Source organism: Eumetopias jubatus, unplaced genomic scaffold (genome assembly GCF_037043125.1).
Source record: "Eumetopias jubatus isolate StellerSeaLion01/CBP00866 unplaced genomic scaffold, mEumJub1_p1.0 scaffold_17, whole genome shotgun sequence".
NCBI lineage: Eukaryota > Metazoa > Chordata > Mammalia > Carnivora > Otariidae > Eumetopias > Eumetopias jubatus.
The window spans coordinates 29,283,932-29,305,819 of record NW_028274823.1 but is presented as its reverse complement, the minus strand read 5'-3'; the positions used below and the strand labels follow the sequence as shown (position 1 = coordinate 29,305,819).

Genomic DNA, 21,888 nt, shown 5'->3' with positions numbered 1-21,888 from the left:
AACTCCAAAGAGAGCAAGAAAACAGGAGGTGCCCAGGCTTGAGCCACAGTTCAAGGCTGCCCCCAGGTATTCTAAACACCTAATGTCCCCTTGCTTATGCTGTGAGCAAACCCCACCTTTCCATGACTCTAAAGCTTTCTCTGAAGCTCAATAAAGAATTCTGGATATTAAGTCTCCCTTTGACCTACGTACTTTCAGCAGATCATAGTCCACAATATCATCATACCTGTGGCCAGATACACAGGGTACTGGCTGGCTGGGCTCCACGCTTGGACAGCTGGCCGTTCAAGTTCTTTTAGCTTCATGGCCGGTCCTGTGTGTGGCAGAAAACTGACATGGCCCTCAGCCTACTGAAAACAGAAACCTGCAAACTTAAAGAGTCAGATCCAGGGAGTACCTACAGACATGAGATCCTGTTTCTGTCCTTCCACCATGGAATGGGGATTTCAGGGCCATAGGAGGTAACATACACATAACCATCTGTAGATCTGCAAGGACAGTTCACTTACCTAATTACTGAAATCTAATGTTTTAATCCCAAAAAGCTATCCAAACACAGTGGTTGCCACAGGCCCAATGGTGATGATAATCATCAGATCAGGTTAATATCTCAGTGACCTCATCTATTCCTTTGGCTTTACATATCATCCATATGCTGATGACCCCCAAATTCATACCACCAACACAAATTTCTCCTCTGAGCTCCAAGTTCTTATGTATAACTTGCTAATCAAATATTTCCATTTGGATATAGCAAAGATACCTAAATTAGTCTGTCTAAAACAGAATTCTCTATTCCACCATCTCCTCCCCCCAAATCTGTTCTTCCTCCAGTTTTCTTCATCTCAGTAAATGGTACCACTATCCATCCAATTGCTCAACCAGAAAACCTGAAAATCACCCTTGATTCCTTTCTCCCTTATTCCCTTCTAATTCATCATTAAGTCTTTCTGATTTCACCTCCAAAATTATATCTTAATCTGTTTACTTTTCTCCGTCTCCACCACCACCACACTATTTGAAGATACCATCATCTCTCACCTGGATTACTGCAATAATCTTCCAGCCGGTCATCTTTACCCTACCATAACCCAATTAACTCTCTACACAGAAGCAAAAGTGAACTTTTAAAATCAAAAATAGGATTTTTGGCACTCCATGCTTAAAATCTTCCAATGACATCTATTGCACTCAGAATAAAATTGCTAGTGACCCTGCTCAAAGGCTCCAGCCTACGACTTCAACCTCATCTCTTGCTACTTTCCCCTCTTATTCATTGTGCTACAGCCACATTAGCCTTTTCTCATTTCCTGGCTTTTTACTACCTCAGAGCTTTTGTAAATTCTGTTTCCTATACTTTGAACGTCCTTCCTTTCATTCTCTGCATAACTGGCTCCTTATCACATCTTTCTGGGCTCAGCTTCTCACCCCCTCACAGAGGTGAGCCACCCAGTGAAAATCAGACTCAATCTTTTTCTCCTTGGTACCTCATTTGTTGAATGAAGGTAGACATCCATTTTAATTCTGTGGTTTCCAATCCAGTTCTAACGCATATTCAAGGTGCCATCCCAACAGGCTAGCAAAGTGGCAGGAAAGTGTTTTGTCTGTTTGTTTTTAAGGTAACACTGAACTTGAGGGAGGAGACTTGGGACCTGCTGTGACCTGCTTAAGGAAGCCACCATCAGGTTTGTCTCAACGTAGAAAATAGCAGGTAGTATTACTCAATCGCTAATGTACTTTCCAGCCTGAAGAAAGTTTAAGGCTGCCAATTCAGCCAAGAGTCTCAGGGGGTCTCTAAACATTTGAGGCAACATCAATTACGTACGGACTTGCTGCACAACATATTATATAGTCACCACTGCCACCTGCTGGTCAAAGCCATTTTCACGTTTCTGGGGAAAGCCCTTTATGAAATTAGGAGCTGTGTTTAGCACTGCTCATTTAACGTGCAAATCTCAATTCTCACAATGGTTCTATGTGGCAAGTCCTGTTATTATCCCCATTTTACGGGGAAGAAAACTGGCTGGGCCGAGATGTGAACCCCAATCAGCCCCCATAGCCCAGTGCTTTTAACCATTATACTAGTTCAAACTAAACTCAATTCCACATGAGGTGTTAAATCCCCGACGGTCTAGAAACTGGGAAGATGGGCTTTTAATCTACATTCAACCAAGAACCGAACAGACTCCTGCAGTGACGGACGGCGGCAGCGACCCTCGGCTGCCCCGGCCCTTTGGGGTAGCACAGCTTCCCGCCAGACCTGGCCAGGCTCGGGCCCGGAGCGTAGGGGAAGGCGCTAGGGAAGCGCTCAAGGGAGACCCTCGTCGGGCCGCAGCACCCCCGCGCGGCCGGGAGAGCGGAGCCGGGTCCAGCCCGAGAGCGGGCGTGGTGGGGCCCTGAGAGGCGCGGGCCGGGCTCTCCGCTGGGGGCGAGCTCCCCACCCCCGACTCTCTCCCGAGGGAGCAGCAGCACTCCCGGCCCCCCCAGAGAGGTGGGGAAGACCCACCTGCTCCGGGAGCCAGGTCAGGGTAGCGCCGCGCAGCCAGAGCCGATATCCTCAGGGGGCCTTTCGGCTCAACTGGGTGTTGCGGACGGCGGCTGCCGAAGGCCAAAAGTAGTCCTCGCAGGGCACCGCGTGCGCGGAGCTCGGGGTAGAGAAGCCGGCCGACCAGCGAAGGATCTAATAGGATTCTCGCTTTTACTCCGGGCTCCCTCACCTGTCCTGTGATTGCGCATTTCTACCATGTGGGTCAGATCTTGCGACTACTAAGTCCTGGCCTATTCAACTTGAGCGAGGCTCCGGGAACAGCCCCCGCGAAAAGGGAAAATACTAATTCATTATTTGTTGACGTGTATTAGACCTGGTACTAGCTAGCTCCAGAAGCTCTCAGTGGAATCCTAATTGAAAAGGTAAATAGCAACTGAGGCCGTAAATAACGGCAACACACTACACCCCAGCAACAACTGGTGGCCAAAAGCTGTTGGCTGAACTAATTAAAAGGTATAGGCGTGCAGGGGACTAGGTATTGTAGACCAGGAGCTTCCTGGGGGGTTTCAGGGACAGGAGATATGGGCGTCATACTTTGCAGCGGCAAAATAGGTGATGTCTCAGAAGGAAAGGCCCAACTGCCTAGTAGGCCCCCTGGCATTTCCCATACCATGAATTAAAGAGGCCGGATACAAATTGGGAATACCAGTTCAACTCTGTAGGTAATTGGGAGTTAGTGAAAATTATGAGTAGGGATGCAATAAGATGAAGATTGTATCTTGAGATAATAAGGATCCCCTTGGAGCTGGAGGCAGGGACTCAAATTAGGAGACTAAGAATAGTCCAGGTCCCAGGTGATGAGAGCCTGGATTAATATAGTGGCAGTGACTGTAAAGGAAAACTGGACAGGCTCTTGTGACTGATGAAGGTAAACAGTTGAAGCGGGAGGTGAAAAAATCAGATGGATTTTATTATGTTGACTGAGGGAATTATGGCATTTCCAAACAATGTTCTGTCAGCAGCTGAAGATCTTAGACCTGTTATCTGAGATTCAAAACTTTGGTTTAATGCATAAGTTCCACCGTGGTTTTGCCAGTTGCACCTTCAAAGACAGTGAATTGGTTCAGTTATTTTATGACGGAGCCCCCAAATCATTGTGACACAAGTCTAGATTTCCTTTTCATGTGGACTAGAGGGTTTTGAAGTCAGGACAGAAGACAATTTAGGGCATTGCTGCGCCTGCCCACTCTGTGTACTAAGTACTCAATGAGCATTTCTTGAGCATCTTAGCACCACAACAGTGGATGAGACCTGAGGGCAAGTAAACAGGGTGGAAAACTGAACCTTAGACTATATCTCAAATTAGGGAATGAGGCAGAAATGTCACTGATGGGAGTGTTCTGAAAGAAATTTGAACCCAAAGCATAAGGTCACAGTTTTAAGCAGGACAGAATTAAAAAAATAAAAAGTACAGGGGTGCCTGGGTGCCTCAGTCAGTTAAGCCTCCCTCAGGTCATCATCTCAGGGAACCCCATGTCCGGCTCCACGCTGGGTGTGGAACTTCCTTAAGATTCTCTCTCCTCCCTCTGCACCCCCCCCAAAATAAATATTTAAACAAATTAAAAGTAGGGGTGCCTGGGTGGCTTAGTCGGTTAAGTTCTGCCTTCAGCTCAGGTCATGACCCCAGAGGGCTAGGATCGAGTCCTGCATTGGGCTCCTTGCTTGGCAGGGAGCCTTTTTCTCCTCCCTCCCTATGACAAAAAAAGAAAAAAAATCTAAAAAAAAATTAAAAGTATACTCTTCTCTCTCAGCTCACACATCTCTTAATTCTTTCACTTTGTTTTGTAACTGCCAGTCTCAGCTTCTAGGTAAGTACTTGAAGGCAAGTACTGTGTCCTTTCCAATTTTATATCCCCAGGACCTATTAGTATCTGATATATAGATACATAGATGTTTGTTTGTTAAATATATTAAGTATATTATCAAATGTGACAGAAGACAGAGAATGAAGACAGATAAAAAGCCAGTGAAGACACTGAAGTAGAGGCATTTTAGTGTCCGTACCCACCCCCTGATCTCATAAAAGTCCCTTTCAGTGCCTGGACAAAAACTAACTTGGATGGACTTGCTTTCATGGGTCATACTGAATGTGTGCTTTTTTTATGGGACAGGTTTTCAGGCAGCATGACTGTTTAGGAAAATGTCCCCAAAGGGACAAAAAGAAAAAGTTGGTTCACTTAACAGATGCACTGAGATAGACCCTCAAAAACAGGAGCAGAAGCCATGCACAGGTTCAGAGTAACTCACTGGACAGTCCTCTAATTCATAAATGCAGGATTCAGAAGTTGCTTTGGAACAAGGAATACACACTCTTACAACAGAAATAACATTATAGTCACAGCCCCAGGTGAGTCCAAAAACAACTATATATCCTGGAATATACTTAAAACGTGTTAAAATACAGTTTTTTAAAAAACTAGCCACTATAAAAAAATTTTTTTATGGGAAATACTTTTTCTTCCAACTTGGGAAGTCAGGAACGTATCTTCCTTCTTCTTCAACCCTGTAAACGGGAAAAGGAGCTACCGTTACCACCTGCTGCCAACTAGAATACCTTCACGGTCCCAGCAAAATTAACAAATTACCATTTTTTGTGCTAACCCCCACCTCCTGCCTTTCTAATCTCAGAGGGGCTGGGGGATGGGAACGGACAGCAGACCAAAAAAAAAAAAAAAAAAAGTAAAAGGATGAGCTTCTCACGGCAGTGGCTACTCCCGGGGAAATGAGGCACAGACATCACAGCACTGTTTTATTAGGGACTTCATAAGGTTAAAGCTCTAGAAATGAGGGAGTCAGTTCAGGGGCACAAAGCTGATGAAGCCACCTCAGATCTCATAATGAACCACTGGCTCAGGCTCTTTGGTGGGATCGCCGCCTCGTTCCAGGTACAGATTATTATAAGGATACTGCTTTGGCCCCTAAGGAAAAAACACAGGTCAGCAGGATAGCATACATCCCAGCCAATACCTGGCTATACCCCACTCTGAGTTAACAATCACACATGGTAAATGGATACGAGGTAGCCTCTGGTCGGATCCAGCTGGGCTAGAACAGCAGGAACAGCACTCCTCTTCCCTAATCAGCTCAAGGCAGAGAGAAAACCTAGATTGTAAGAGAAGTGGTGCCTACACCGTGTGTGTGTGTGCGCGCGTGTGAGAGAGTGAGTGAGAGAGAGAGAGAAAAGGAGGAGGAAGGGAGCTTTCTAAATGAGACGATGCATCCATCCATCCCACTCTCTCCTGGGGTAGAGACAGACTCAATCTCCTTTAAGTCACTCAGCCTCTAATGGTTCCACCACTAAAGTGGCCTAGCAAATGAGGCGTGCAGGAGCAGCAGTGGGGGAAAGCACAGAGGAGACACGGCTGGGACGTGCTTTAGGGGCTGCTGGCTTTACCAACAAACAGCTGTCAGAGAACACAGCTCAAGGGGAGGAGAAAAGGGTGATGTGCTTACAGAACTGAAAAATGGAAGAGCCACACTGTGTTTCTTGCTCTCCTGAAGTGAAGTTAGTGCTCACACCAGCCCTACGTGCACTCTCCAGCCTGCAGCCCCTGGGGCTTGGTAGGAAGGCTCGTGTCAGTGCACACAGACGTACCAGCTACCATCAGGACATTGATTATCTCTGCAGAGGTAGCACTGAGCAGCCAACTGCAAACATGACAGTCTTCCTGCTTTCAGTTCCTTCCCGTACAATCTACTCTGTAGACTACTCCCAGATTAATCATACTAAAATCCTAACCTTCATTATGTCATTTCTGTTCAAAAACTCAACATAGTTCCTTGCTGCCTAGAGGTAGACCAAGTCATCACTGGATCCCCAACCCCTAGCACAATCTGTATCTGGTACATAGTAGGGTCTTCATAAATATTTGAATTAATGTCTTACTACACCGCTGAGTGCAAATCCCTAACTACACAATGAAAGCATCCCAACCTAAACGACCAACTCACCTCACATTTTTTAACATGGCAGTTTCCACACCTAATTTCCCAGAACATGAGAATTAACTGGAAACTTGTTAAATACTGATTCTAGAACCCCACCATGGAGCTACTGAACCAAGAATCTGAATTTTTAGCAGCTCTCTAGGTAACCAATACAGCTGGTTATCTAGGAATATTTTATATGCCTATTCCATTTCAGCTGACTAACTCTCCTTTTCCTTCCTTCATTCTATTTTTCTTGCCCCAAATGTTCTCTCCAACTTCTGCCCACCATCAAAAGTCTATACATATTTTTAGTATCTAGCATGATCCTTCTTTTTAACAGGACCTCATACCCCTTAACACATAGGTTCACTACAAACATAAGGACACTAAAACTGCCACATTCCTATATCTCTGTTCAAATGTTGCTCATCCTGTCATTTTCTACATCTTTTTCTTATCCATATCAAACTTCCTTAAAGCTAGACAGTATATTTTCCATGTCTTTTATGCTCTCCAAGATAAAACTGTTGTGCTCATAGTAAACAATTGCTTCCAGTACCTTATAGAACCTAGTGCCCTTCACACCTCCAGCAAAGAATAAGGTTGCAGCTCTAGATTACTTGACTCCACCTTCAAAGATCACTTGCTAAAATATAATTGGTAAGTATAGTCCCCAAATGGCAACTCTAGAAGACTAGTTGACTTACACATTCTCATTTCTCATCTAGTGCTGAACTGCTTCTTCTCACTCAGACTGACCCAAGAAGTAGGCGTGGAGCAGTTCTCTGAGACTTGTGCTAGGTCAACGGGTAAGGCCTTCTATAGGCCTTAACAGGAAGCCAAGCTTGGTATTGGCTGGATCCCTACTCCACAGACTTCATTCCCTCAGGAAACAGCACTAAGTAAATATGCCTACCAGAGCACTTCTCAGATACTCACCACAGGCTGGTAGGTGGGGTAAGTCTCCCCGACCCAAAACATGAACAGCATGAAGGCCACGAAGCCAAAGAGGTGCTTACACATGATATTCCAGGAAACAGGCGTGGGGGATGTGTCCACACGGTTCCTGATATACATGTCAAGGTCCCAGTGCATCTGAGGCAGAAAAACAGTTAAATGCAACATTCTGCTCTTCCTGCAAAAGGCAGGCAGTCTGCAAAAGGGTGATCAGAGCCTGATAAAAGGTTTGATAAAGGCATTCTACTGCCCTGGGGCAATATTCTGCAAGTCAAGTGTGAGCTACTCTACCACATAGGACTAGGTGCTGGCTTAGGTCTAGGTTCTGGTGACCAAGGACAGTTCAAGCATGGAAGTGCACAATTTTCAAAGTACAGAGCTCTGATTATATGCAGAAGTCTCATCCCATGTGCCACACATGGGACCTCAGATCTCAGATCACTGGGTCTTGCTTCCCTGGGCAGAAAACCTTAATGTTGCTTAGACAGCAAAGTGCCATTTAAGCTAAATAAAGAATCCTCATGAAGATATTAACAAGAAGGAAGAAAGGTCAAATGGGACATGGATCTCTCACCGGTTCACCCCAGTTCAACCTCAGGTCTGGGTGGTCCCAGTTATACCACGGATCCCTCTCCTGCTGTGAGCGGTCAGGGAGCTTCGGGTAGTCGCCGTACCTGAGAGACAGAAAAACTTCTGGAAGGGGCTTTGAGCCACATCACTCAGGCAATTCAAAGTCCCCTCATGTTAAGAGATGAGAAACCAAGTGACAGATAACGGCCTCCCCTAAGGACAGAGAAACCCATTTTCAAATTAAGATCTCAATTTACAGTCACTAAGCACAGAACGAATCACAGAAGTCCAAAATGTAAATAAAAGATGTCAAACTCTGAAACATTATAATATACATGCTTTTCTTACTTTTTTCCAACAACAAAAATCATGCAATGTTATAATGTTAGAGCTGGAAGGGAATTTAGCAATCAATCACTCTGATTCCCTCATTAGACGGAAAATGAAACTGAAGTTTAGTCTGAACCCCAGGTCACCCAGCTAATTGGAATACAAACAAAAAGGGTTCAGATTAGAAAAGCATTCTCTTCATAGCAACTGTGCTCCCAACCACCAAGTTAGCCTACATCTCCATGTCTCAAACACCTCATGGGACTTCCTGCTAAGCTGGGTTTTCCCTAACAAATCCAGTTTCAACTTTTACAGACTACTACCAAGGCTACTCCTGTCCACAACAAAGAGACATAGGAAATGATGACAACTAGTTATGTGTCACAGAAAATGACTGGAAAACAACAAGAAAAATAAGAGCTGCTAAAACCACTACTGAAAGAGTATGCTAGGAAAGAAAATGAGGGTGACCATAATCACTTCAGATAATTAACCACAGGGGTGTTATGTAAAGGGGGGGATGGATAACATCAACTGGAGTAGGGAAGTTGGCTGTTTAATCTGTTTGACAGTTACTACAACTTCCACAGCCCTAATAGCAAAAATATTTTTTAAAAGAAAGCTATACATATGAATACAGAGTACTCCATCTACAAATAAGGCTCTCAAGACAGGAGCCCAGCTCCAGCCTGATCACGTGCCTGAATGACAGCACCTGAGCCCAGCAGATGCTCAATCTAAATGAAACCTCGCACTCTGGCTGAAGCCAAGCAAAGTTCCTGCTATTCAGGGGTCCTCAAGGGAGCTATTAAAATCTCGGCTTCCTCATTTGAAGAAATAGCCTGAGCCAAGGAGAAAATTGAAGTCCTCTAGGCTGCAGCTGCTCACCCATCACCTCCCACCTCTCTCCACCGAGAAAGGCACCCACACCATTGACTCTGAGGGGTCACGAGAAGGTTCAGGGAAAATGGTCAGAGTCGAGCCACCCAACCCAGCTGGCCATCTCCCATCACTGCCCGGCTGCGAGCAAACTCTGCTGCATCTCACCCCATGCCATCATCCGGGTACGGTTGGTAGTCTTCTATCCGCATATTGTATTTCTTGGCGGCGGCTGCCCGTTCTTCCGGGGTTTTGGGATAGGGCCCCGGGAGCATCTCCTTCGTAATGTGCGAAGCTGGAGAGCAAAAGAGGGCGGGTCAGAAAAGACCCTGTTCCTCCTGCTGCCCCGAAGGCTTCAAGCTGCGGTGGCCCAGGCTTCAAGGGACCAGTGAGACTCCTGACCCCCTCTTCTGGGCATACTAATTCCACCTCCGCCCCCTCGCCGGACACGGCCATCGCGGTATCCGCGATACCCGCCCCCCTCCCGCTCCCCCGCCAACCCTCGACACACCAAACCTCAGGCATCCCCACACTCAGGCCTCGCCCGTTCTCGCGGACCTGTCCGTGCACCCAACGGCACCACGGTCCGGGTTGCCCTTTGCAGCCATCGCACTCCCAGGACCCGCACCCTCGCCGTCGCCATCTTCACCTTCCTCCCAGTTGACCCTGCACATGCGCAAAGGCCTTGTCACGGCGGCTGAGCCGGGCCAAACGCGACAAGGGAAGCCGGTAGCGAAGGAAAGTCTTTAGGCTCCAACAAGGGCGGGGCTTAAACCGTGTTGAGAAGCCACAGGGAAGATGAGAGGTTGGACAGAGGCAGAGAGGGAAAGTGGAAAGGAGAGAAAAGCGAGCAGGTCATTATTTGACATTTCATACTGTTGTGTCCCTTTCTCCGTCAGCTGACTTAGACACTTCCAGGGATAATGGGGACACAGAACCTGAGCATCTCAGGTGGACAGCTAACTTACCTCCCCCAGGTGCAGTACATGTCAAATGAGCCTGTCTTAATGTCTTCTTTGACTGCCTGCCTTTTTCCTCTCCCTCACTGGCACTTCCTCCTTTCATCCCCAAACGTGATCATTCTTCAAATTCAGCCCTTGGTCTTCCTTGCTCTTGTTCTATTCTGCAAATTGATCTCCTTCACATAGAGGAATCGATGCAACACACAAATCGCCCCAAATTCGCTCCTCAGTTTTACTCCGTATTTATATTTGAATGTCCCAGTCACCTCAATCCAACAAATGTAAAACCAATCCTAGCACCTTAAGCAGCTCTTCCCAGACTGGCTATAGCCTCAGACTGGCTAGGACTTGTAAAGATTTCAAGCCCGACCACAGTTAACAAACACTAGCTTAAAGAAGAATGGGGGATATTATCATGTTTGCATATGAGTATGTTTTCACTTTTACACAAACAGGATTTGTATAATTTAAACAATATAAATGTACACGTATTTCTAGCAACTTTTAGGGTGATGACTGTTTTGGTGCAGAATCCATTATTACAGACATTCTCAAATATATATTAGAGCAATAAAGATTATATATACTACTTGGCATATAAATTTGGGGGAGGATTACTTCACAGCAATTTGCCCTCTTGTAAATAAGCATCACTAGTTGATGTTCAAAATAATTGTACAATATCTGCATTCAATCAAGCCCTGATCAAATTTGGGTTAAGAAACTGTTTTCTAATTTATTTACTATTATCAAGATATAATTCACATACAATAAAATTCATACCTTTAAATTGTACAATAAAGTGATGTTTAGTATATTTACAAAGTTGTGCAACTATCTCCACTGATTCTAAATTGTTTTCATTACCCTTACCCCTAGACCCTGGCAATCACTAATCTACTGTCTGTATGGATTTGCCTATTTTGGACATTTTATATAAACGGAATCATGCAATATGTAACATTTTGTGTCTGACTTACTTCACTTGGCATAATATTTTTAAGGTTTGTCCATGTTGTAGCATGTGTCAGTTCTTCATTCCCTTTGATGGCCAAATAATATTCTGTTATATTGATATACAACTTTTTGTTTATACACTCATCAGTTGATAGACATTTGGGTTATTTCCACTTTGGGGCTATTATAATTAGTGCTGCTGTGACCATTCTTGTACAACTTTTTGTGTGGATGTATGTTTTCAATTCTCTTCAGTATATACCTAGCAGTAGAATAGCTGGAGAAGGAAAGGAAAGGAAAGGAAAGGAAAGGAAAGGAAAGGAAAGGAAAGGGAAGGAAGGAAGGAAGGAAGGAAGGAAGGAAGGAAGGAAGGAGGGAGGGAGGGAGGGAGGGAGGGAGGGAGGGAGGAAGGGAAGGAAGGAAGGAAGGAAAAAGAAAGAATTGCTGGATCATAGGATAACTCTGTTTAACTTTCTGCAGAACTATAAAACTGTTTTTCAAAAAGCTGCACCAATTTATCTTCCCACTGGCAGCATATGAGGGTTCCAATTTTTCCACATTCGAGTGGCTGTGAATGGTATCTCATTGTGGTTTTGATTTGCATTACCCTGATGACTAAAGATGTTGAACATCTTTTCATGTGCTTATTGGCCATGGTATATCTTCTTTGGAGAAATGTCTACTCAAGTCTTGCATCCATTTCTTTTTTTTTTCCATTTTTTTCAACCATTTCTTAATTGGGTTGCCTTTTTATGCTTAGTTGTAAGAATTCTTTATATATTCTAGATACAAGTCACTTATCAGCTGTGTACTTTGTAAATATTTTCTCCCATTCTATGGATTTTATCTTTTGTCTAGGCCTTCAGAGCAACCTTTGCCCACCATCTATCAATCTGACAATTGCTTTTCCTTCTGATTTCTTAGGTAGGTCAAGAGTTTACTTCTCTCCCCATCCATGACTGTAAAGTTTAATGCCTCGCTAAACTGGCCTCCTTTTCCGCTTCTTGTGTAGGCCCGGGCACACTGACGCAGCAATAATATTTGGTGTATTGGTTAACCAGGTGATCAGTGGGTTTAACCTCTGCGCCCCAAAACTTCATGGGCCGAGCTTAGGGTGTAAAGCTGTAGGTCACCATTAGGAGGAGCTCCCCCACGCCCCGGTTCCGCGTTCTTTGTGTCTCTGGACCGCTCTCGCGCGCAGTCCATCTCTATGGTTTCCGTTGTGTTTTATCCGGAATAGGCGCGGCTTCCGGTTCCGGTGGGGCCGTCTGTAGCGACGGAGATGGCGGCGACAGTGACGGAGGCTGCGGCCTCGAGCTCTGGAGAACCCCGAGAAGAGGCCGAAGCGCCCAGCCTCGCCTGGGATGAGTCCCAACTGCGTAGTTATAGCTTCCCGACCCGGCCCATCCCGCGTCTGAGTCAGAGCGACCCCCGGGCGGAGGAGCTTATCGAGAATGAGGTAGGAGGCGGGGCCCTGTCCGAAGGGGGAGGGGGAAGGGACCAGCTTGAGAGGAGAGGTCAAAGGCCAATGGTGATACAAGTGGGGGACTGGCAGGGCTGTGTACTAGGGCCTGAGGGAGGATGGAGAGGGGGGCGAGGAGAAATGGAACTTAAGGAGTTCGTGCTTGTTCACAGGAGAAAGTATCCAGAAGTAGGGAAGTTGTTGGAGTCATGAGACAAGAATCCACCAGGTCCTTGGGACGACTTCATTTGTTTTTTTCACTTGTTTTCACTTAGGAGCCTGTGGTGCTGACAGACACAAATCTTGTGTATCCTGCCCTGAAATGGGACCTTGAATACCTGCAGGAGAACATTGGGAACGGAGACTTCTCTGTGTACAGTGCCAGCACCCACAAGTTCTTGTACTATGATGAGAAGAAAATGGCTAATTTCCAGAACTTTAAGCCCAGGTCCAACAGGGAGGAAATGAAATTTCATGAGTTTGTTGAGAAACTGCAGGATATACAGCAGCAAGGAGGAGAAGAGAGGTAAGTTCCCAGATCGTGGCTTCCCACTGAATCTAGGGCATCCATTTTCTTTTCTTGTAATTGAGCATATGGAGGAGTTGGACGAGTTCTGTAGCTTGAGAGATGAGAGAATGATTAGACTTGAATTGTGACACTGTAGTTCTTTGTTGTCTTCACAAAGGGACAGTCACAGTTGCCTAGAAGGGTCAGGTAGGTGAACAAAACGAGGGAAGTTGTTTGGGTGAAAACTAGAGTGAAGCTGAAAGCGTATGCCCTATTCAAAGTGAGAAGTCATTACTTGATTCTTGTTTCCATTTAGGAGTGCAATCCCAGGGTTGCTAGTGTTTACAACTTAAAAGATTTCTAGTGAATATTGCCTTAAACATCCTGATTCTAGGCACTGAGATACCGTTGAGTCGTTTGAAGTAACGTTCTTGGGACTAGAACAGGGCTGCTTTTGTGTTTTGTCTTCATGTTTGCCCCTTTATTAATGTCCCTTATGGGACTTGAGCGGGTTTTCACATCCCTTAATTAATTTCCGATCTTCTTCGGTGTATTAGGAGCGCTGGGTCTGCAGAAAGCCTGATGAGGCTTTCAGTTGTAGAAGGCTACTACAGAGAGGTGGCTGAGTTAGTTAAGATAAACTAGGTTTCAAGCCAGAGGCAGTGGCTTGAAACAACAAAGTTTTATTTAGGTTTATAACAACAACAGTCATGCTGCGTGTCTGTCATAGGTCACATGGAGGCTCTGCTGTTAAAGTCATCTTTTTCATTTTGGGACCCAGCAGCTACTATCTGAAACCTTGCAGTTGATTAGCAGAGGGAAAGAGATGTGGTGGTAGTGAGTACTGTTTCTTCAAATTACAGTTTGGACGCAACACAAGTCATTTTTGTGGACATACCTGGTCAAAGTAAGTTAAATAAGCAAGTTTGGCTTCAAGGGGATACAGGAGAATTAACTCTCCCACAGGGAAGAAACTAGATCTTGGTGAACAGTAATATGATCTATCATAACGGCCATCGAGGGCCAAAGAGGATGTCTGAGGCTCTGAAAGTCTCTGGAGAAAGGCTGATTAATCATTTTAGACTCTGAATAGGTGTTGGGGAATCTATGAAATTGTATGAAATTTCTGTGTTTATGTACATTTTTTATGGAAGCGTTCCTTGGATTCTTAGATTTATGCTGTGGCCCAGAAAAGGTCAAGAATCACTTCTTTTAGGGGTGCCTGGCTGGCTCAGTTGGTGAGAGCATGCAACTCTTGATCTCAGGGTTGTGAGTTCAAACCTCACATTGGGTATAGCGTTTACGTTTAAAAAAAAAAAGAATCTTTTCTTTAAAATAGCAAGTTTGGTGTTGAACAGAGCTCAAAGAAGGACAGGCAAGGATTCAGTTCTGTGAGAATCTATCTTGGTTAAGATTTGCATGGCTGCAGCTGGTCTCTGTGGGAGGTGCTGTTGTGGATTTGGATTTCCAGATGTGGGGAGGCCATGACAAGGGACTGTGTATGTGCACTAATGGGATTTTATTCTCGGGGAACATAGGTTGTATCTGCAGCAAACACTCAATGACACCGTGGGCAGGAAGATTGTCATGGACTTCTTGGGTTTTAACTGGAACTGGATTAATAAGCAACAGGGAAAGCGTGGCTGGGGACAGCTGACATCCAACCTGCTGCTCATCGGCATGGAAGGTAAGAAATCTTTCAGAAAGCAGCATAGCTTGGAGTCATACAAACCTAATTTCCAGGCTTGTCTTCACCACTCATTTGCTTTATGACTTTGGAACGAGTCACTTAACTTTTTTAAACCTCAGCCTTCTCTTCTGCGAAAGGAATATGATAATATCTTATAAACAGCTATGAAGATTAAATGAGATAATGTACATAAAGTGATTAAGCTAGTTTCATGCACTCTAAAAGGAGAGTTTTCTTTTCCCTTCCTCAGTTGCAGCATGAGCGTGTATACTTGGGTATTAGGGATCTTCCTGAGATACTGTTCTATCTATTGGATCTCTCTGTATTCAGGGAGACTTTTTCCAGTAGAAGAGGAAAGCTTATTTTTTCGGTATAAATGGAGCCTTATCTTTTGAATGTTAATATATTTATGGAGTTAAATTCAAAAGGTATAAACAGGTGTGTAATGATAAACCTGTCTTCCAGTCCTATTTCCCAACTTTCTGATACCCCTCCCTGGAGGCACCACATGTTATTAGTTGCTTGTGTATCCTGCTAGAGGATTTTATGCATACACAAGCAAACATGTGAATATGTTCATTCTTTCTTTTTTCATTTGAATGAGAGGCGAGGCCTTTTTTTTTTTTAAGATTTTATTTATTTATTTGACAGAGAGAGACAGCGAGAGCAGGAACACAAGCAGGGGGAGTGGGAGAGGGAGAAGCAGGCTTCCCGCCGAGCAGGGAGCCTGATGTGGGACTCGATCCCAGGACCCTGGGATCATGACCTGAGCCGAAGGCAGACGCTTAACGACAGCCACCCAGGTGCCCGAGAGGAGAGGCCTTTGAATTCCAGTCAAAAGGAGGAGAGCTGCTTACTAACCAGGGTCATTGTCTCATTCTTCTTTTTTTTTTTTTTCAGATTTTATTTATTTATTTGACAGAGAGAAAAACAGCAAGAGAGGGAACACAAGCAGGGGGAGTGGGAGAGGGAGAAGCAGGCTTCCCGCTAAGCAGGGAGCCTGATGCAGGGCTCGATCCCAGGACCCTGGGATCATGACCTGAGCCGAAGGCGGTCGCTTAACCCACTGAGCCACCCAGGCACCCCTCATTCTTGTTTTTATTTGTGGCACTAGCTCAAGGCCAGGCCCATAGTAGGTACTTAGTAAATAGTGAATAAATTAGATCAAGCAAGGAAGCAGAGTAGTGGTCTCTTCTCCTTTTATTGTCCTTTCTTCAGTTTTGGATCCTTTGCTGCAAGTATTAATAAAGATTTCTAGCAGTGCAGTTTATGGATTGCACCCCTAACCTGCCCCTCTGAAACCAGCTCTTGATTAACCTGCCAGGAGCTAGTTCCGACCTACTTAGCTATAAGTTCTTCTGTTGACTTCTGTCCTTCTGTAGAGTGCACAGAAGCAGATCCCTCAGGTAGAGATGAGAGAGCAAATCTCTTTTGAGGATGCACATGGACTCAGCATTAAAGAAGGCGGCTGTCTTGGCCCACTCAGGCCGACCCAGGGAATGTTTTCTGAACTCCGTGCCCTACAGAAGGGCCCCTTAGCTCTCAGGGATTGTGCAAAGGATAAACAACAGATGAGGTCCCAGTTATAAAGAGTAGATGGAGTATACATATACTAGGGCAGAACTAATTCAAGTTGGCATTTTAAATAATTCGCCTTATTCAAATTATACAACACTTCAGGAACTGATACGTTCCCCCCATGACCCCATGAGAATTAACAGCCTCAGTGTTGCTCTAAGAAGTGTTGCATCCCACAGATGTGTTGAAGTGAGAACAAAGGTTGAGAATCTTTGAGCTCCAGAAGAGCTACTCAAAGGAAGTACATATTCATACAACTTAAAATGACCAGTTAACTCCGTCAAAGAAGATTATGCATGCGTTGTTGATACCAGTCATTTCAGTTGTTACTCTTATTTTGCTACCCTTTTGATTTGTGCTATAGTCAAGAAGAGTACAAGTATGCACAGTATATTACTTTGCCAGGCTTGTGAATATTATCTTGATGTGCTGCTGCTTCCAGTAAGGGCAGAAGCATCATTTATGAAAGTTTGCTTTGCTGTAATTGTCGGTGAACCCTTAGCCAGTGATGGTTTCTGAACAACTTACTGCCCACTGAAAGTGTAACACCTACTTTGCTGAGAGTTGTAATTGCAGTCACCCTGATTCTGCTTGAAATTTCGATTGGGAACTCTTAGCTGAGAGGGCAGGCTGGGTTTCTCTCCAGCACTGGGCCTTGTGTTCCAGCCTATGCAGTAGAGCCACTGCTCTGAATAAGAAAATGTCTTTCCTCCTACAGGAAATGTGACACCTGCTCACTATGATGAGCAGCAGAACTTCTTTGCTCAGATAAAAGGCTACAAGCGATGCATTTTATTCCCTCCGGATCAGTTTGAGTGCCTGTACCCATATCCTGTTCATCACCCATGTGACAGACAGAGCCAGGTGAGCTTGTGTGGTGCAAGGAGGGTATAGAACTCCTTTGGGATCCAAGGTTGGCATGTCTTTCCCCTTCCCTGTGGATAAACTCAGGATAATTTCACAGTGTAGCTCACATATTCCAGGCCCTTTTGGTGGTCCCCAGATGTTTATAAGGATAAACAGTTCCGTTGAGCTAATTCTGGAGGGCAGACCCCACCACTAATGCTAGTGGACTCTGGTTACCCAGCTTGAGTGTGTGTGTCTCCATTGGATTTAATAATTTGTTCTGTTGTCATGGATGCTGCTACTTTTTGATAAGGAGAAGGGTGAACAGAATTGTCATATGTCATTTACTGTCTTTCCTGGATCTAAAAGAAGTATATGGTTGACTTTATGGCCAACCAGAGAGGTCCTCTTCTTTCTTGAGAAAACTGCCTAGCCACTTCATGTATGAGTTTTTGCTGGTAGGAATATGTGTGTGGGAGAAAGTTTCAGAAGATTTGGTTGAAGGATGCATCCTCATTCCTCATATCTGCAGGCCATGAGTAGGTTTTCTGACCTGCAAGCTGTGATGATTGGCTTCTGACCTCAGGAGCACTGAGGCCCAGGATTCTTTATCAATCTTCAAGCATGGCCTGTCTTACACTGTTCTCTGAGAGGATGTGTGTATGTTTAAGGTGTGTGTGGTATCTTCTGCTGGATATAAATTCTAAACACATTTTTTTTTCTTAAAGCCATCTTTTTATCACTACCAGACTAGCACATCACAGTTATTAATAAAGATTTGGTGATTGACTGATTTTTTTTTTCTTTCTCTTGAACCTCTCAGGTGGACTTTGACAATCCTGACTACGAGAGGTTCCCCAATTTCCAGAACGTGGTTGGTTATGAAACAGTGGTTGGCCCTGGTGATGTTCTTTACATCCCAATGTACTGGTGAGGAGGGGGCTAGGACTGGGCTTCTTGGGAGCTTTCTTTCCCATTCCCCGGAAAGCTGTATCTGTGTCCCTTCTGAGCTGTGGCAGGATTGGTCTTATGTGATCTACAGAAAGGTTGGCATATCCAGATGTTGAGCATACTGAATGTGGGGGAAATGACAACCCAATCTCTAGGACAAGATGACAATTCCTCAGGTCCAAAGAGATCCCAGTGGCTTGAGGCTGGAGAGACTGTTTTGGCTCTTTTGTATTTGGAGACTGAACTGAACACCACTGCCTCTGGTCCCGGGGTGTGTTTGACAGAATGAGGATAAAGATATGTCCTTGTTATTTGCTTTAGCCAGACTTTACCTAGTTTTCCATTCCTCCCTCTAAAAGAATATTGGTGGCAAACAGGAGCATGTTTATTTTCTTGCAGGTGGCATCACATAGAGTCATTACTAAATGGGGGGATTACCATCACTGTGAACTTCTGGTATAAGGTGAATATGGGTATCTTCCCCCTAGATGGGATTGGGGTGAGGTAGGTGTAATAAATGAATTGGGGGCAGGGTGGGGAGGTTGGCTCTCTCTGAAAGTGATTCCCAGGTCTTTGGGGCGATGAAGAGGGATGGGATTGAACTGGGTTTCTTAGAAGGGGTGAAGGTGCTAGAATGGTGGGTTACATTGAAGCCTGCTGCTAAAGGCATTTCCTGAGCTGCTGCTTCCTTTGCAGGGGGCCCCCACCCCTAAGAGAATTGAATATCCTCTCAAAGCCCATCAGAAAGTGGCCATAATGAGAAACATTGAGAAGATGCTTGGAGAGGCCTTGGGGAACCCACAAGAGGTATGTGGCTGCCCCAAGGTGGCACTCCTGTGGCCCAGTGGGCAGAGTGACAAGGGCAAGTCAGGATTAGTGTCACATTCTCCATAGCTCTGTTTCAGTATCTGGTGTCCTTTCTCTCCATAGAGGTTATGGGCGTGTTCAGAAAATCTTTGTTTTCTGGTGAGAGCTGGGCTTGACTGGTGGATCAATTATAATCTGTTCCATGCTAGCGGTAATGTTCCCCATGGGGCTTGTGTGCCAGCTGGGGACCCCTGAGGGGATTCTTCTAGAATGGGAAGCGAGCAGTAAAGCATCTCCTCACGCTCTCCCAGCTGTGCCAAGGCTGCTCTAGGTAATGTTGAGACCTGCTTCCCACACAGGTGTGCCAGTGGCCCATTGGGTACCCAGGGGAGGCATTTGTAATGCTCTTGCCTTCTTCCTGTGGATAGCCTCAGCATCCAGAGGACCTGTGGGATTGGGAGGTGGCACCAGCCCCGATTGCATGTGACCATTTTAGGATACAGAGGCATTTAACCTTCTTAAAGCTCGTTTAAGAAACATGCAAGCACTCTTGGGTTTTGGGGGATTATTGGCTCCTCTGACCTTCTGTCTGTCAGTTTGGTGCTGTTTATAGGGTATTGTGAGAGGGAAGGTAATACAAGATGGACCCGAAGGAGAGGGCCATGTCCTGGAATATTCTCCAGGAAGAGAGTAGGTTAGTGGGTTTACAAGCTTGAACGAAAGCCTTATCCCTGCCCTTGGCTGGACATAGAATGCCTCCAGACACACCACGTCTGGCTCCAGGGCCAGGGGACAGGCAGTTCTGACTGGCTCCTCATGTCTCTTCACAGGTGGGGCCCTTGTTGAACACAATGATCAAGGGTCGATACAACTAGCCTGCCAGGAGTCGAGGCCTCCTGCCAGGTGACTGCTAGCCCGTCCACACCGCTTCATTGATGAGGACAGGAGACTCCAAGCGCTAGTATTGCACGCTGCACTTAATGGACTGGACTCTTGCCATGGCCCTGGAGGCAGGTGTTTGGGGCAAGGCAGGGTGGTTGGCGCTCCACTCCCATTTGGAGGGACTTCTTGCCCTTGCCTCTGTGCCCCAGCATCTTCCCTCTCTGCCGCCCCCCCCCCCCAAGGTCCTGCATTCAGTGTGTGGAGTCCCAGCTTCTGGTTGTCATCATGTCTGTGTGTGTCAGTCTGTCACCCTCGGGATGTGTGGGCGTGTGTGTGTATGCACACGCATGTATGTATCTGTTCCTTGCTTTCTCCTTCTGGGTCAGGATGCCACTACTGGCTCTCAGTCCTGTCTCCTGCAGCCTCAGTGCCTCAGCCTGAGAGGGAGGAGATGGGTCTTGGACACCCACTACTGGGCTGCAGGGCCAGAGTTCTCCTGACCGTCAGGTCAGTCTGCCTCTTTCCAGTTTTCACAGAGTCAGGCTCTAGGCTGGGTGGGAATGGTTACTGGGACTCTTAACGGGGAGAGTGAGAGGGAGGCTTGCCTCTGAGAGCCTAGATAGCCTTCCTGTGAGAGAATTAGACAGATTTCCAACTTGGACCCTTAAGCTCAAGCCATACATAGAAAAGAGCCTTGGGACATTAGAGCCAAGGATTATGCATAAGTTCCAAATTGCAGACACATACAGCTTCTCTCTTTCAGCACCAGCTCTTGCTCCCTGTGCTGAGTGCCAAGGGAGTTATCCTAGTAGTGGCTTCTCTAGGTTCTAGGGGTATAAGCCTCTGTGTGGATGTGTGTGTGATATGTGTGTCCGTGTGTGCGCGCACGCATGCGTGTCCTTGTCCACACTGGCCTGCCTCTCTGCTTACTAAGTTTCTCCACTGCTTAACCTTGTCCAGTGGGACATACAGTGTGAGCCCCAGGGAAGTACTGCCTGACCTAGCCTAAAGCTTTTAAACTCAGTTTTAGCCATTGGACATTGGTCAGGTCTCACTGCAACCTCCAGGTCCTGTGACCCTCCCAGCCCAGGCCACGTCCTCTACTCCTGCGGAGTTTCCTGGCCGAGTAAATGAAATGGGGTCAAGCTTAGGCAGCTAACTTACCACCTATCATCCACCTCAGGGCAAGGACAGAAATACAGCCTTGCTTCTTAAAGCCAGCGCCTCTGCCAGACCCCACTATAATGTTCTACAAACACCCTTGAAAGTCAGGGCAACTGATGATGGAGCACAGAAGTGGAATTTCTTTTCCTGTTCATCATTACTTGTGGGAACCCCTCTCAGGGCTGCAGCTTACAGCTGGGCACTGCACAACTCAAAGGGCCATCAATCACATGATTCAGGGGAACTGGGGCCACTGGAATTGGGCAGTATGGTGGCCCGGTGGCCCTGTGTCTCTTCACCTCCACTTCCATCTCCATGCCCCTTCTCTCTGGAAGGAAAGAGGAGTTGGAAAACTCTGGGTTTTTTTCCTTTTTTTTTTTTTTTTTTTTTTTTGCCAAAGGTTTACTTTCAGCATCTGAGCTGTGGCTCTAACCCCCAAAGCTCAGTTTACAGTTAACAGCGCACTGATGGACTGAGGATGTATGTGTATGCATGTGTGCACCTGTGTGTGTATTTTGGGTAGGGGTGTTTATTTTTAGTACCCCATTCTGGGGTTCTCTTATGCAGCGTGGGTGTGCAAACACGGTACCTTCTCAAGTGTAGTTCTTTCAAATATAGCCAATGCTGGAAAATGTGATTGCAATGATCTGCATCCCTCCATCTCTTGGGAAAGAGGAGCGCAGCAAAGAAAACAAGGCAGACAGAGGATAAACTTGACCACAATCAAACTTTGAAAGATAGCAGATTACTCTTGTTCTCCTTAGCGGGTCTGTTGCGTTCCTAGCTCAGCCCTCAAAGATGTGGGTGATGTGCAGCAGAAAGGCATGTGTCACTCAGCTGATCCTGGCTGGATGCTGTGCTGACACA

General features: G+C 45.8%; 3 protein-coding genes across 7 annotated transcripts in view; 1 reads left to right on the top strand and 2 right to left on the bottom strand.

Moving 5' to 3' along the window:
* SEC31B (SEC31 homolog B, COPII component) overlaps positions 1 to 5,215 on the bottom strand; it is a 32,898-nt gene extending 27,683 nt beyond the window's left edge. For 2 of the 5 annotated variants that reach the window (XM_028098876.2, XM_028098874.2), the window contains exon 1: positions 227 to 2,159. In XM_028098876.2, coding sequence (XP_027954677.1) covers positions 227 to 305 — 79 coding nt within the window. In that variant the 5' untranslated portion in view covers positions 306 to 2,159. Of the gene's footprint in view, positions 1 to 226; positions 2,160 to 2,506 lie in introns of those variants that run through there. The other 3 variants (XM_028098873.2, XM_028098872.2, XM_028098878.2) reach the window with 3 other exon arrangements.
* Positions 5,216 to 5,284: 69 nt separating this feature from the next.
* Positions 5,285 to 9,903, bottom strand: NDUFB8 (NADH:ubiquinone oxidoreductase subunit B8). Its single transcript, XM_028098759.2, has 5 exons — positions 9,773 to 9,903; positions 9,383 to 9,509; positions 8,010 to 8,109; positions 7,418 to 7,573; positions 5,285 to 5,466 (listed from the first exon to the last, which is right to left on the bottom strand). Exons 1-5 carry the CDS (start codon positions 9,855 to 9,857, stop codon positions 5,374 to 5,376), a joined length of 561 nt encoding a protein of 186 aa, XP_027954560.1. The 5' UTR covers positions 9,858 to 9,903; the 3' UTR covers positions 5,285 to 5,373.
* A 2,498-nt stretch (positions 9,904 to 12,401) lies between these two features.
* On the top strand, positions 12,402 to 21,664 carry HIF1AN (hypoxia inducible factor 1 subunit alpha inhibitor). Its single transcript, XM_028098548.2, has 8 exons — positions 12,402 to 12,592; positions 12,871 to 13,121; positions 14,642 to 14,790; positions 17,090 to 17,235; positions 18,041 to 18,147; positions 18,568 to 18,631; positions 18,865 to 18,975; positions 19,806 to 21,664. Exons 1-8 carry the CDS (start codon positions 12,416 to 12,418, stop codon positions 19,848 to 19,850), a joined length of 1,050 nt encoding a protein of 349 aa, XP_027954349.1. The 5' UTR covers positions 12,402 to 12,415; the 3' UTR covers positions 19,851 to 21,664.
* The last annotated feature ends 224 nt before the right edge of the window (positions 21,665 to 21,888 follow it).